The sequence below is a fragment of the Glycine soja genome, chromosome 8 (assembly GCF_004193775.1).
Source record: "Glycine soja cultivar W05 chromosome 8, ASM419377v2, whole genome shotgun sequence".
NCBI classification, from domain to species: domain Eukaryota; kingdom Viridiplantae; phylum Streptophyta; class Magnoliopsida; order Fabales; family Fabaceae; genus Glycine; species Glycine soja.
The window spans coordinates 9,524,397-9,540,423 of record NC_041009.1 but is presented as its reverse complement, the minus strand read 5'-3'; the positions used below and the strand labels follow the sequence as shown (position 1 = coordinate 9,540,423).

Sequence of the window (16,027 nt, the reverse complement as noted above, 5' to 3'; positions counted from 1 at the left end):
TTTCCCCATTCAATCCAAGAATGCTTCATTTAATTCTAATAATCAAGAGGCATCCACTCGAGTTCTAAGTCTAATTCTCCAGATTCAACATTCTGGAGCTTGAGTGATATGACTTGTTTAACCTTACCATCAACTATATTAACTATGCTATCATCTATAAGCGCATTGCCATTGGATTTCAGCCATTTTCCTATCTGCATATCATCAAACATTCTAGCATCACCGTATGCGATTGCGGATGTTATCAGGGGCTGAAGATCAATATCTGCTTCCCCCATTATGTCATCAGCCGAAAACAAGTCATAATCAAATACATTCTGCAATGCAATGTAACCAGCAGTTAGGATAAAATTACATGTTTTTACACCAGAAATCAATTTTGTATCTTCTGTACCAAAACACACATACAGACAAATAGAAGTATCACACATGAAGATCCAAATATCCAAACACCGAATAAGCATCACAGAATTTGTTTCCATTTTCTAACAATACAAGATGAAATTCAATCTTACCAAATTCAATATTCCAAATTGCTGAGGAACAGACAGCATAAGTTCCTCATTCCAGACTGGATTCAAATTACTCTTTATTACAGTTGTCTGAACAGTCTGGAGGCATAGCACCAAAGTCAATTCAGAAAGAAAATTATCAAAATCTACTACTCTTCAATTAAAAATAAAAGATAAAGGGCAAAAGTTTCCCAAGAATATATATGCTAATGAGAAGTGAGAACAACCAACCTGTTGGCCAAGTTTCAAGATAACATATGGATCACTTGTCATCATATCTCTGATAGCTAAATCTGTGCCTTTGATCACTTTCACCTTTAACATTCCAATAAATTCTACCATTCCTTCCTGTTTTAACCATTAATATCAGTCAAACATCAAAGTAAACCACTCACGAAAATAATTTTGTTGCATTTACTACCAAAGTAGTAAAGTTGGATGCATGCGACAAGTGCAGTCTATATAAAATTATCTCCATTAGAAGGCTTTCATCTGGGTACGTACAACACCAATTTAACTCAGTTACCTTGGATATGCTAACTCAACATGTTGCCAACAAACAAATACATCTCCATTCAAAGGACCTATAATATAAAATATAATTACCATATGCTGTGAATCACTTGTAATTCGAAAACTATCCATAATCCCTTTGGATATACTTTTTGGGGGGTTGCTTTTTCCTGACACAATGCGCAAACTAGGTTGCAAAAATTCTTGATGCTCATACTTTAACCTGCAGTAAAAATTTCCACAATTAAAATGCCACTCTTAACTTGAGGATTGATCAGATTGGTATCATAGATGATGCTACCATGAGCAATATCCCAACAACATGCTGATTAGTCCATTATCAACCTAGGACAATGGACTGCAATTAAAAAGAGTACCAGAAAAAACAGAAACTTGAAAATAATGACTCAGCAAAGCCAAATGGTAAAAAAGAAAAAAGAAAAACATGAGAAGAAAAAAATTGCAATGAGGGCACAGAAGTTCTTATCTATATCATCTAAAGTTGACTACAGCTTTAAACCATTTTGTGGTGACCATAAGTATAATATATAATAGATTTAAAAAACAAGTCAAATGATGCTAAGAATGGTAGATGTACAGTGTAAAGTTAGATGAAAACATATCTAACCGGATGAATTTCACACGCTGATCATGAGTGGCATCTGGTCCAGGTTTTGTAAATCCTTCTGGAAAATAAGCCTCATAAATTGAATTAGCAGAAGAATTTCCTCCAACTTCAATCATTGCATCTATTTCATCACTTGACCATTCATCCAATGTCACAGATAAAACCTGTAAGTAAGAAAATAATGTCCCAAGGTTTTAATGCACGACAAGACCAAGCATAAATAGATAAGTTCAGCACACTATTAACTTAATAAACACAACTCATTTGAAAAGAGAGCAGGCATAATATGATAAAAAAGCAAAAAAGCTTCATGCAGTGGCTTCAGCACCTTTGGCTATAGTACATTCATTATACGAAATCTTAACACAGGTAACTAGTAGACCAGAGTGATAAATTGGGAGGGGCTGTGAACGCACTGCTGGAATGATCACACTATCTATCATTTAGTTATCTTTGAAGAACTGAAGATTTATTTGGCCTAATTTCATGCCACAAAAGCTTTAAACTGAGCTTTACTTGACATGACTAACTTTCTTAAAATTTTGATCATACATTTAATAAAAAATCCAATTCAATGACTTTGGTCATCAAAATAGCAAGTTTACTTTCTGACTTATTACAGCTAGAACCTGTGTCTAGCTGTTGGTTCTATCTGCTTTGATATAAAAATTCACTTGCACCCTGTATCTAATATAAAAGTTGACAAATCCAGAATTTTTATTTGAAATCAGGTAAAGAAAAATATGCATATTTGACAATAATGACCAAGAGAAACTCAAATAGCACGATCCAGTGGCAGCAGAGGAGCAACAATAAATTGAAAGTTCACATTTCATAATTAGACATGAGAAGAGATACCTTGTAATAATTTATCTATAAGACATTATTTTCCATTCCTACCAGTCTTATTCATTTAAACAATGAAAACTACAGAAAGATTAGTGATTACAGCTATATTACAGGATAAATAAATAGTACATTGAAAAAAAACCCTTATTTGAAAAGTTTTCACTCCTAATATCAGATCACTAATTTTAGTGTTTCTTTTGTCTAAATTTCACAAGATATCATTTCACAGCATGCTGTGGCATGGAATCTAAGAATAAGGCTTCCCTGCAAACTCCCAAAACATAAGGCAGTAAAAATGAAACAAAATAATGCACCCTGACAAAGTAAAGTTCACCAGCCTATTTCATGAGTATAGATATATAAAGAATGGTTGATTCTTTTCTCATCAAATCAAGTCGAACCCAATTCAAAAAATAACTAGCCACATCTATAGGTATATTAGTCTCTCAATTTGTTCTAGACAAATGAAGAAGGAACTCAGTTTAAATTCCTTATTAGTAAAGTGAAAATCTTCTTTTCTAAACTATTTAGTAAAGTGGATCAGGAATAGTTACCTTTGATATCTGAGAGCCAAGACTTCTGTGCACACCACAGCATTTTAAGCATACGAAAACTCCAATATTGGCTGACCTGAAGAAGCAGTTAGAAAAATGGATTCACAACTAAGAGGTAATATGCATTCCACATTATCATTTTAGGAAAATTCATGTTGCTAGTTTCCTACAACTTAATCACAAGGATGCTTTATAAATTCTTCCCAGAAAATATTCAACACTCAGACTCCAGTTTTGAGTATTATAATCAGTGACCATGACCATAAACCACACACACATGACAAAAAAAAAATGTACAATGGTGAATACACTTACGCCCATTTAGGATCTGGAGCATTGCAATCAGCACAAAAGCGATTATCTTTTTGAAGCAATAAATCCTGCAATCTTCTTTTACCTGTAAGAAACCTGCCAATCATTCAACTTCTCAAGAAAAATATGCAAAAATAAATTTACATTCACAATTAGAGATGGAAATAAGCAACACCAGATTTGCCTTAAACAGAATAAGCCTGTTTTTCAAACATAAACTTTGAGTCCAGTCTATTATAATAAATAGGCTATTCTTTTCTGCTTGGCCTAACCTAAAAGCCTGTTTAAATGCTTACTTTGCATTATAGCTTTTACAAAAGCCAACAGGTCTAAGCCTTGGTTTTCAAGATATACAATATATTGAAAATGTTTTTGTAATATTATATTGATAAAATTAACAAACTTTAAGTATATGTTGTCAATATGTTGGCCCAGCGGGCATGAAAATATATTTTAAAAGGCCCGAGGCTTAGCCACTTTAATTAAATAGGTTTTAAAAAAGTCCAAACAACCTGATTTATTTATTAAACAAGGTCGAACCAGGCAGCATGGTAGGCTATAGAACTATTAGTAGGCCCTTGATGAGCTATTCAACCCATTTCCACTACAGTTTGAAACATCCCTTTATTTCTTTGTGATAGAATTTCTAAAGAATATTAAGCTGCTATGCTTAAAATCAAGCTCTATATTTTTTTATCTACAAATATTAATTGTTACTTTTTTGTTAGCAGGAAGGATCGAATCCAGGACCTTTCCTTCCTTCCCTTCCTTTTTAACTACCCAACCAACCTTATATCTCCCAAACTCTCTATATGAGTCCAAACAATTGACAAGAAGACCAAATATTCCCAATAATGCATGGTATAAAGACAGTTTCCAGTCACAACCATCCAGTCATTATTTGAAATCCAGAAATCTTACATGCACCAAAATGATAAAACAATATAAAAAATAGGCAACAACATTGACAACAAAAATGCAACCTAATAAAGATGGAAAAACCTTCTTGCTTTAAGTTTTCCCTCAATGGTAGGGTGAAAAACCCTCACCAGGAATCATGGAGTTAGTCAATAATTTCTAAATAAACCAGAAAAAAACTGTATAAATGCATAAGCCATCACGTGATCCAACAGTCATTCAAATACCATATCAGGATCAATCATTCCAACTAGCTAGGCAAATCAGTTAAATACACGAGAATATGAAATTAAGAATCATAGCATATATACTTGAGACAGGCCTCCCAAATTCCAACCGTTGATTATTCATTGCCACCCTTGAAGCCAGCTATCGTTCAAAACTGCAACTCCAGTAATAGCAGCCAAGCTAAACTACCTGGAAAGAAAGAAATATTTGGTTATAGACTAACAAAACAAAACCCCAAGAAATGTTGTAATAGCAACACTTTTCTGCTACAATAATCCTTAATTAGTTCCTTAATCTCCCCCCGCATCCCCCCCAAAAAAGAAAAAAAAATATTTGAATAATTAACATGATCAATAATAACTCCATTTCAGATTAATTCTGATTAATCTTTAAGGGGAAGATAGATAGATAGAATCAAGCATAAAAAATAAGAGTTAAAAAAAAGGTCAAATTTTGGGATTATCAGCAGACATCAAAATTGCAATGCAATGTTGTTGTATGTGTGTTAAATATGGAACTTTTTTACACTAGTATTAGATAAATGCATGCATTTACGTACATTATTCGTTCATAATAAATAAATAAATAATAACAATGGGGTAACCCCCTCCCCCCATTTTCATTTTCCAAGTGATAAAAGAAACCCCCCAAAATGTTCATAAAAAAAAGTATTGAAACGAATTGGAGAATAACGAAAATGCTCATCAAACTCTCAGAAAATGTTGGATATCTAGGTGTTAGGAATTTTTTTGTTCTTCAAAGAATAATGTTTGCATTAAACGAATCTTCTTCACGTCGTGAGGGAAGGAGAAGAAAATGAACAAAAGAGAGAGAAACTAATAATTGAGCGTGTGTGTAAAGATAGATTTCGGAGAAAAAGAAAATAGAATAAAAATACGGGTGAATGAATGAATGAATGAATTGCACGAGTCGAGTTTGAAATCCACCAGGGAGAATGAGATATAAGGAAGGTGGTGAAGATGTTTTTCATCATCTTATATATGTCAGAATTCGTTGGCTCCAACTTTGAAAAAAATATATTTATACACTAATTTAATACTCTGTATATATTTATACACTAAATTAGTTAAGGAAAAGAAACACAATTTATTAATTTATCATAGATTTGAAAAAAGTGACAGAATAAAAAATAAAATTATTTTTATAATATTAGAGACTCAATACAAACAAAATATTTATTTAAAAGTAAACATAAAATTTAAATATTTATTAGGATAAAAAATATTTTATTATAGTAAATCTTAATTTATGTTATTTGAAAGAGAAGAAAAGCGAAGGAAATAAAAGTATACTGAAAGTCGAGAAAGCTAAATTTTAATAGTAAATCTAATGAGTTTTCATATAATTAAAAATCATTACTTTTTATAGTAATTATTTTTAATATGTTAATTGATATTTGATAGTATAAAAAATTACACCAATAAGTACATCAAAATTCAGCAATGTTATTCATTACGAAAAGCATAAGGCACAAAACGCATGAACAATTATGTGGACCAATGTTTTGTTTAAATAAATGTTAATTAAAAAAATTAAACACATATAAATGAATTTTGACAAAGATCACCGGTTGGTGCATTATTGCTCCAAAAACTCGTGCGTATTTTCCTACAAAGTTTATCCCCTTAAGAAGAGATCTATTAGCTTCTATTCTGTTTAGTATTTACTATGAAATAATTTTTTTTTTTTGAAATAAACATGTGTAACATTTGGAGGAATGCATTCGTTAGGAGAAGGAAACATGTGTGGGGATTATGTCACTATGTTAGGTTTCAACCTCATGAGTTGCTCAGCTTGATTATGGCTGATGCTGTGAGGACTCCCGGAGTTTGGGTGTAATTTCTTTTGTTTGTTTCTTTCTCTTGCACTATAAAAAACCTTTGGAGGAGTTTCTTTTCCTTCTCTCATCTTGACCATTGACAAAACTTCCCTTCCTATATTCATTCTTCAAATTTCAAATTGTTTGGTAAGAAGAAGAAACAGCCCAAACAACTATCTCAATTGTACGCAAATGGTCTCACTTAAGTTCACCATTATATATATCTCTCAAATTAATATCAAAATGTACCGTCTTTAATTTGTTTCTTGATTTTACAACCACTTGCTTCCTCTTCATTGATTTTCACCATCTTTCTTTCTTGAGAGAGAATTGTGAGTCTTTGGGATTTACTGTTTGTCCTGCCTCTTCTCTTGTCAAACAATTTGCATGAGGGCTTAGTGGTTTTCCTAACTCATCATATCAGGCATGTACAATGAGAATGAGACTAAGCTTGAGAATTAATGAAAGAAAGCAAGAAATAAGATCGAGTTTAGAAGGAAAATCTGAAGACAATATAGGAAAGAAGGCAAATAAGGATAAATTCAGGCCATGGTACAGAAAGAAGGCGACAAAATAGATTAATGCATATATAATATCAGGTACTCAAGTTTGCAATTAATGTTATTATAAAACAAATACTAATATTTATTATTATAAGGAACTGATCAAATAGGAACGAAGAGCTAGCAAGAAAGGAAAGAAAATACCTCATTGCACCATAACTGCTGTGACCAACGAAATAAGATTAACACCTTAGTTATGGTATATATGCTTGGTTGGAAGAAAAAAAAATAGAAAGAAAAAGGAAAAAAATAATTTTTAAAAAACAAAAATTCATAATTTTTTCTTTTCACTTTTCTTGGTATTCAAATTTTAAACTTTCTTTTCTTTCTTTCTCTCATTACAAAAATATATTTTTTTAAGGACAGAAGGAGTCAAACACTTTTTCTTAAAAAGAACTTAGAGAAACAATTATTAAATTTTAAAAGATAAATATTAAGCAAACTGTTTTTTTTTTATGGGTGACATTGACGTACACCCCAATCTCAATGAAAGGACTTGCCCGTGATCTCATTGTTTACATAAAATCTTATAAATATATATCGTCAAAACACCTTAGTTCTATTATATCGCCAAGATATTTAATTCATTTCAATAATTAATAGAGGTTGATGTTGTTGATATGCTTGTTATTCATGTCAGTTGAATCAAGCTTAAAACAGACTAAAAGCCCATTAATTAAACATGAAATAGGAATTATAAAACACTGTTTATATATGATAAAAATGTAAAGATTGGAGTTACAGATCAGAAAATAGCATCCTCGATCACAGATTCAAAGTCTAAGTTGTTCATAAATAGAACGATTATACAGATTCTTACAAAAGTCATGTGCAGTTCATGTGATGAACACCCTCTAATGATCAATTTAACACATAATTAAATCCTGTCCGAAGCTCATGTTGGTTCTATCCGAATTGAATAGGATTGCCTTCAATGGAAAATATTTGTCGTCTAGACCAAAAAAGTCCTATCCAAAAAGTTAATCTTGCCAAAGTAGATCGGCCAAAGTAAAGGGAAAAGTTTGACACTAAAACCTCTTTTCTTGCTTTATTTCTCTTTGGCAGTTTGCTGCCACTAAAAAAACCTCAAAAGGATGAAATCAATGCCAACTTTGTTTTAAAGAAAACTTTCACAAAATATCATGCAATGTCGGGTTTTATTTAAGGTCCTCCCTAGCACATGCTCCTAAAAGCCATAACTAAAAGAGACAAAGGTGCTCTCTTTTACTAGTAGAGTGAATTCCGTGTCTCTTACTCTTCTCAGATTTAAAGCTTTCTTTTTCCTTTAAAAATGATATCAATGTTTTTCCATTAAAACTTCTACGATCAATTTTTTTAAGTCCTTTTCCTTTATTGCAGTGTGGATGTCAACTAGGATACTCATAGTTATACGAACTTTTATTACTAAGCTCTCAAACTCATTTCAAAGGTTTGATACTTGATGGTGCTCGTTACTTAGCTACATTGTGCTAAATGAAGTGATTTTTGGTAACAAAATTTTCTTTTGGTTTCAGATCATTAATGTTTTGTCGTACTTTCGCAGCAGTTGAAGGTTGGTTCTGGTGAAGCTTCACGGTATTTTTTGGCTTCTTTTGAGGGACAAGCAATCTCTTGGAGCTTCTGTTTTTTCTTTATTTGGCTGTCGTTTTGTATATTATTTTTAGCTAGTAAGTAGTTTTGCTGATCAGGTGAAGCATTTTAGTGAATGGTGGCTCACTCAAGGTTTTGACTTTTGAAGAATGGTTCTTTGATCTTTTGTGTTGACTACACTACAAGTCCTTGACATAGAGTGGTTTGAGTAGTGCCTAACTCTTCTTTTATGAGCTTGAGCTTGCTTCTACTCTAAACTGGTGCTTTCTTTTAATATTCAGACAAGTTGAACTATAAGCATAAGTAGACACATTCGGCTATTTATATAGAGGAATATGAAGCTATTTAGCTTTATCCTTTTATTGTTGTCATTACCTTTCTTCTCCGTTATGGCGGAGCTTCCTTCACAGGACATTTTAGCATTGTTGGAATTCAAGAAAGGCATCAAGCATGACCCTACTGGTTATGTCCTTAGTTCCTGGAATGAGGACTCTGTTGATGTTGATGGATGTCCATCTTCATGGAATGGAGTACTGTGTAATGGTAGTGATGTTGCTGGTATTGTACTTGATAACCTTGGTCTCGCCGCTGATGCCAACTTGAGTGTTTTCTCAAACCTCACAAAGCTAGTAAAACTCTCTATGTCCAACAATTCTATCTCAGGAAAACTTCCTGGCAACATTGCTGAATTCAAAAGCCTCGAGTTTCTGGATGTTTCTAATAATCTCTTTTCTTCATCCTTACCGGTGGGAATTGGTAAGTTATCTAGCTTGCAGAATCTTTCATTGGCTGGAAATAACTTCTCTGGCTCAATACCTGACTCTATTTCTGGAATGGCTTCAATCCAATCTTTGGACTTGAGCTGCAATTCATTTTCTGGACCACTGCTAGCATCATTGACTAAGCTGACTAACCTGGTATCATTTAATTTATCTCATAATTGCTTCACTGGAAAAATTCCCAAAGGTTTTGAGCTGATTTTTTCCCTTGAAAAGATTGACTTGCATGGGAATATGCTTGAGGGTCATTTAGATGATGAATTTATACTTTTTTCAAGTGCCAGCTATGTTGATTTTAGTGAGAATATGCTTGTGAGTTCTAATTCTCCGCAGCAGAAGTCTCTGCCACAATTATCTGAAAGTATTAAGTATTTGAATCTAAGCCATAACCGGCTAACTGGATCATTGGTTAGTGGAGGCAAGCAACCAAATTTTGAATACTTGAAGGTGTTAGACCTTAGTTACAATCAATTATCCGGAGAATTGCCTGAATTTGATTTTGTTTATGAACTCATGGTCCTTAAGCTCAGCAACAACAGATTTTCAGGATTTGTTCCCTCTGGTCTTCTTAAAGGAGACTCTTTGGTTTTAACTGAACTGGATTTGAGTGGCAACAATCTCTTAGGTAAAATAGAAATGTGACTTTTTTTCTCTGAATAAAGATATTGCATTATTTTTCTTGGGGGATAATTGGTGCTTTCTTATATCTTTTATTCTCAGTTCTTTGCTTGAATTGATATTAATTCAATGTTCAAATTGTCTTACAGGGCCAGTAAGTATAATTGCATCAACAACACTGTACTTTCTTAATCTGTCATCAAATGGGTTTACTGGTGAGCTGCCATTGCTTACTGGAAGCTGTGCTGTACTTGATTTGTCAAATAACAAATTAGAAGGAAATTTAACTAGGATGATGAAATGGGGGAATATTGAATTTCTTGATCTCAGTAGGAATCACTTGATAGGATCCATCCCCGAGGTAACTCAGTTTTTTCGATTAAATTATCTAAATCTTTCCCATAACTTTCTTAGCAGCTCCCTTCCAAAAGTCTTAACACAGTATCCAAAGCTTAGAATGCTTGATGTTAGTTCCAACCAGTTAGATGGGAAATTTCTAATTGATCTGGTCACAATGCCCACTTTGCAAGAGCTTCATCTTGGAAATAATACGATTTCTGGTGGCATTAGTTTATCATCCTTTCCTCCTCGTCCTTTCAATCTTCAGATTCTTGAACTTTCTTATAACCATTTTAATGGTTCTTTTCCTGCTGAGTTTGGGTCATTAACAGGCCTGAAAGTGCTCAATATTGCTGGAAATCATTTTTCTGGTTCTCTGCCAACCACAATTGCTAACATGAGTTCCCTAGATTCCTTGGATATATCAGAAAATAATTTTACAGGCCCTTTACCAAATAACATACCAAAGGGGCTAAAAAAATTCAATGCTTCAAACAATGATCTGTCTGGAGTTGTCCCAGAAAACCTTAGGAAGTTCCCTAGTTCTTCTTTCTATCCCGGTAATGATAGGTTGCATTTTCCAAACGAACCTTCTGGATCAACCAATAAATCTGATGAAAGTTCCAATAGGAAGTCTATCAGCTCTATTGTTAAAGTGATCATCATAGTATCATGTGTGGTTGCTGTTCTCTTCATGTTAGTACTGCTCGTTGTCATCATACACTACACTCGAATATCAAGATCTCCATCAGAATATGCTACTGCTAAGGATATGAGAGAGCATGCTCAACCACAAACCACTGGCCCTGGTCACGCAAAAGATTCGATTGGTGCTTTGGTTGTATCAGCCGAGGATTTTGTGACCTCACAGAAAGGTTCGTCTTCTGAGATTATCAGCCATGATGAAAAAATGGCAGCTGCAACAAGGTTCTCCCCATCAAAAAATAGCCACTTTTCATCACCAGGATCTAGTGATTCAGTTTCTGTAGGAAATCATGCAAGACTATATGCAAGATCAGCAGATAAATTGACTGGAGAACTTTATTTTCTTGATGATGCAATAACATTGACACATGAGGAGCTGTCTGGAGCCCCAGCTGAAGTTTTGGGGAGAAGCAGTCATGGTACATCTTACAAGGCAACTCTGGAGCATGGTTTGTTATTGAGAGTGAAGTGGCTTAGAGAAGGAATGGCAACAAAGAGAAAAGAATTTACCAAAGAGGCTAAAAAAATTGCAAACATCAGGCATCCCAATGTTGTGGGATTGAAAGGGTACTACTGGGGTCCTACTCAGCATGAGAAGCTTATTATTTCAGATTACATCTCTCCAGGAAGTCTTGCAAGTTTTCTTTACGGTAAGATGTTGATATTCCTTCCATCCATTGCTACTACGCTATATCATTACATGTGAAGGTTAAACACTTGAATGAGAATTAGAATAACAAAGAAGCAATGAAGAAATGGAAGAATGGAAAGCAGCGGATAATTTAAGAAATTAAAATCAGTTAAAATCTGACATAATTAACTAGGATCATGAAGTTTAATTTGAAACAGCTAACCAATCTAAATTTTATGTTGAAATGCTTAAAAGGGCATGATTTGGAAGCTTCTCTTGCCATGCATCTGCTACTGCACCAAATGTGTATCTATATGAAGACCTTTTGTGTACATTTTATCACCTAATCGATCTGATTCCACCATTTGAGATATGAAAATCACAAAAGAGACAAGAAATAAAAAAAAAAGGAAAGGTCTTGTTTCTCCATAATTTGCACCAAACTCCACAAAAGTGCAGAATCTCAGTCATCCTAAACTCTAGTTTTGCTCAAATACAACACCTAGTTACTTGTCCACGACTCCACAAGTTTAGAGATTGTAGAGTTGCATGATTTCAATTGCGCATTGGATGTTAAAATGTAACTTATAGAAGTTTCCAAATGCCAGGAACTTGTTAATATAATCATAAAATTGTCATTCAAGTACCATAAATTATAGGCATCTTATATGAGCTTGTGTGTGCATAAATCACAATGCATGCCAATATTCACTGATGCAATGCAAGTGCAACTGATAAATGTTTACGAATTGTTATTTGTCTTACCTATTGGTTTCATTAGTCATCCTGCATTTTTTGAACTTATAAATTTAAATTTTCAGATCGACCAGGACGAGAAGATCCACCATTGACTTGGGCTCTGAGACTAAAAATAGCAGTTGATATAGCACGTGGGCTGAACTATCTACACTTTGATCGTGCTGTTCCTCACGGCAACCTCAAAGCAACAAATGTGTTGTTAGATACATGTGACTTGCATGCACGTGTAGCTGATTACTGCCTTCACAAGCTTATGACTCAGGCTGGTACATTTGAACAAATGCTTGATGCTGGGGTCTTGGGATATCGCGCCCCAGAGCTTTCTGCTTCCAAGAAGCCAATGCCTTCCTTCAAATCAGATGTTTATGCTTTTGGGATTATACTTTTGGAACTTTTAACTGGAAGGTGTGCTGGTGATGTTGTGTCTGGCGAGAAGGAAGGTGTTGATCTGGCAAATTGGGTAAGGTTGCATGTTGCACAAGGTAGAGGATCAGAATGTTTTGATGATGCACTGGTGCAAGAAATAAGTAATTCAATTGTTGAAAAGGGAATGAATGAGGTTCTTGGAATAGCCATTCGATGCATAAGATCTGTTTCTGATAGGCCAGGTATCAGGACTATATATGAAGATCTTTCGTCTATATAGCCTGATCATGCAATTTGAACATTTACACATTCAAGTTTACTTGAAATTTTTGTTTCCTGTTTTCATTGTCTGTTTTCACTTGTACATGAAGATCTTTCATTGTTTGTTTTCACATTTTAATTACAAAAGTATCATCTTGTTTTTAATTTGTTTCCATTTCCAAAGATGTAAGAATCAAACTCGATATCAATGAATCAAACACATACATGTCAATTGCTCAATTTCAACATCATGCAAAGCGACATAACAGAAACAAATACATGTTCTTAAAATGATAATTTTCATCATTATTTACATTTTTTGCCATGTTTATTTCCCAAAACTTTTATTACTTTTCAAATTTACTTTATTGTACAATTACATTTCAAAACACTTCAAGTTTTATACAAATCTTAAGTTTTAGGAAATTTTCTCTTCCTCCTTTGTTATCATGACCAAGGATCTGCAGTACAGAGCAAAAAAAATAGTCACTCCCATTCGTATAATTTTTTGTTCGTCGGATTTTTAAGAAGTACGATGGCCCCGGGTGGAATAAATTATCATTAGACTCTTTGCATGAACAAAAAATGTTCTACCAATAATCCCCACACGAACATATACCATTCTTAAAGTGATGAAAGCGGCTAGAATCACGTACTACAATCTCACGGTCAACAATCTTTGCCATAAGCTTTATTGCATTATGACAATCACCACATACACGTAGATTTTTCATTACTGTTATTGCACTGCCTTCAACAGTGCTAAGCAACCCAAATGCAATTGCAAGCCTTTCACTATGGTAAGACAACATTTCTTCTTTTTGCTCAGTTTCAACATCATGCAAAGCGAATTGTTGATCTGGAACATAACCTAATTCTTTTAACTTCACTCCTAGCCACTCTAGCTTTTGATAAATTTTCTCAGCAAGAGGATGAGACCTATCTGCAGAGAGAAATTTGTGCTTTTTTCCTTTTAAGGTTAGCCAACTGGATCCTGGTTTCTTCACAACTCCATTATGTTTCATTTTTCTCCGTATCAAAGCTACTTCAGCCCATCTGCTCGAAGATGCATACAAGTTTGACAGCAATACATATGCAGCACTACAATCGGGCTCTATTTCAAATATCTGATTTGCAGCTCTTTTGGCTAAATCTAAATTAGAGTGCTTTCTGCATGCACTCAATAAAGCCAACCATACCATTGAATTTGCTTTCATTGGCATGCTCATCACCACTGCTTCTGCTTCCTCGAGCTCTCCACATCGTCCAAGTACATCCACCATGCTTGTATAGTGCTCAATTGTAAGAGTAACTGATCTTTTCTGGCCAAAGTATCGGAAGAAGCACCTTGCTTTCTGTAACATCCCAGAATGACTACAAGCAGAAAGCAAACCAGTCACTGTAATTCCATCAGGATCAACCCCTTCCCGCAACATTTGGTTAAAGAGTGCTAGAGCCCACATGCCACATCCATGCTGTGCACAACCAACAATGACTGAGTTCCACGAGACAACATTTTTCTCATTAATCCCCTTAAATACATACACTGCATCACTGACATAACCACATTTACTATACATGACAACAAGAGAACCTCCCACATATCCGCCACTTTCTAAACCCATCTTAACCGCTGCAGCATGGATCACTTTCCCCCTCTCAATATCCTCCAATCCACAACAAGAATTCAAAGCACTGGTGAAGGAAGATTCATTCGGAACCACATCAATTCTCATCATTTCTCCAAACACCTCCAATGCCTCTCTATGCTTATCATTCAAACCATACCCTGTCAATAGAGCAGTCCATATCACCACACTCTTATAAACCACCTCACCAAAAACCCTGCACGCAGCTTCCATCTGCTTGCAACCAGCATAAAAAGTGACAAGCGAAGCAGAAACAAATTCATCAAAATGCCAGTCACCCAGCTTGAACACAGAGCAATGAATTTGAATCCCCACACGCCAAGCCGGTATCTTAGCAGCAGCAGACAACCCGCAAACCAAGACACCAGAAGATAAACACACGCCAGAAGCCACCATGTCACGAAAAAGAACCAATGCTTGTTCACTCTTCCCATTGTGATCAAGCCCAGCAATCATGCAACTCCAAGAAATCACATCCCTCGAAGGCATTTGGCAGAACAATTGCAAAGCATCATCAACTCTACCATTGCTACAATACCCATGAATCATTGCATTCCACGCAGCCACGTCCCTGTCCATAGGTTCCATTGCCCAGAACAAGGTTTCAGCCTCTTGAACAATTCCCAAGCGCAGTAACCCGTCGACGAGGGTGGTCCACGACACGACGGTTCGGCGGGGCATTTCGTCGAACAGCTTTCGGGCGGTGACGATATCGCCGCAATGAAGACACCCCTTGATGATGGAGTTCCAGGAAACGACGTCCTTGAAGGGAATTCTACGAAAGAGGTCGATAGCTTCGCGGAGTCTGTGGTTCTGTGCGTAAGCATGGAGCATTATGGTGTATAGGGAAACGTGCGGGGTAGGGATTTGATCGAAGATGGCGCGAGCTTCATCTAAACTTCGATTGTTAAGGTGGTGAAAGAGAAGATACTTGTGTGATTTGATGATATTGAAAGAATTCGTGGAAGTGGAAGTAGAAGTAGAATCGTTCGTGGCGGTGTTGAATGAAAAGGTTCTTGAGTTTCGAATACCAACGAGAATTTGGGGGCCCGTGGTAAACGGCGTCGTGTAGAACTTCGACTTGGGCACTCGACTGACAAGAAGCATTGGAAGCACCACTCAAAATCTTAGTTTCAGAGCTCACACGACGGTATAAAAATAAAAATAATTACATTCAGAAGAAAAAAAAGGTATAAAAATATAGTGCGGATGGTATATGATGGTAACGTGGAATTCGGATTAACTAGAGGCTAAAATTAGTGGTGCACCATACATCACTTGTGATAATGGTCCATGTTAATAATGGTCCATGTCAATAAAATTTTTAATTTGAAGTAAGAATCTGTACCATAAGAGTTTCTTAAGTATTATTTTTTATTGGAGATAACTTATATAATGAGAATTTTTTAAAAA

At 35.0% G+C, this 16,027-nt stretch overlaps 3 protein-coding genes across 4 annotated transcripts; 1 reads left to right on the top strand and 2 right to left on the bottom strand.

The window, feature by feature from the left end:
* On the bottom strand, positions 1 to 3,591 carry LOC114424591 (ADP-ribosylation factor GTPase-activating protein AGD12-like). Of its 2 annotated transcripts, none has more exons than XM_028391457.1 (7): positions 3,372 to 3,591; positions 3,057 to 3,132; positions 1,654 to 1,817; positions 1,119 to 1,248; positions 744 to 860; positions 516 to 611; positions 1 to 317 (listed from the first exon to the last, which is right to left on the bottom strand). In XM_028391457.1, the coding sequence occupies exons 1-7, from the start codon at positions 3,473 to 3,475 to the stop codon at positions 36 to 38; spliced, it is 969 nt and encodes a 322-aa protein (XP_028247258.1). In that variant the 5' UTR covers positions 3,476 to 3,591; the 3' UTR covers positions 1 to 35. The 2 variants fall into 2 exon arrangements, with proteins under 2 accessions (XP_028247258.1, XP_028247259.1); XM_028391458.1 differs by having other exon boundaries at positions 3,057 to 3,127; positions 3,372 to 3,530.
* A 4,674-nt stretch (positions 3,592 to 8,265) lies between these two features.
* Positions 8,266 to 13,130, top strand: LOC114424560 (LRR receptor-like serine/threonine-protein kinase GHR1). Its single transcript, XM_028391415.1, has 4 exons — positions 8,266 to 8,346; positions 8,432 to 9,911; positions 10,054 to 11,598; positions 12,401 to 13,130. Exons 2-4 carry the CDS (start codon positions 8,843 to 8,845, stop codon positions 12,982 to 12,984), a joined length of 3,198 nt encoding a protein of 1,065 aa, XP_028247216.1. The 5' UTR covers positions 8,266 to 8,346; positions 8,432 to 8,842; the 3' UTR covers positions 12,985 to 13,130.
* Positions 13,131 to 13,435: 305 nt separating this feature from the next.
* LOC114423768 (pentatricopeptide repeat-containing protein At5g46460, mitochondrial) lies at positions 13,436 to 15,754 on the bottom strand. The gene has a single exon (XM_028390640.1). The coding sequence runs from the start codon at positions 15,719 to 15,721 to the stop codon at positions 13,556 to 13,558; it is 2,166 nt and encodes a 721-aa protein (XP_028246441.1). The 5' UTR covers positions 15,722 to 15,754; the 3' UTR covers positions 13,436 to 13,555.
* Between the last annotated feature and the right edge of the window lie 273 nt (positions 15,755 to 16,027).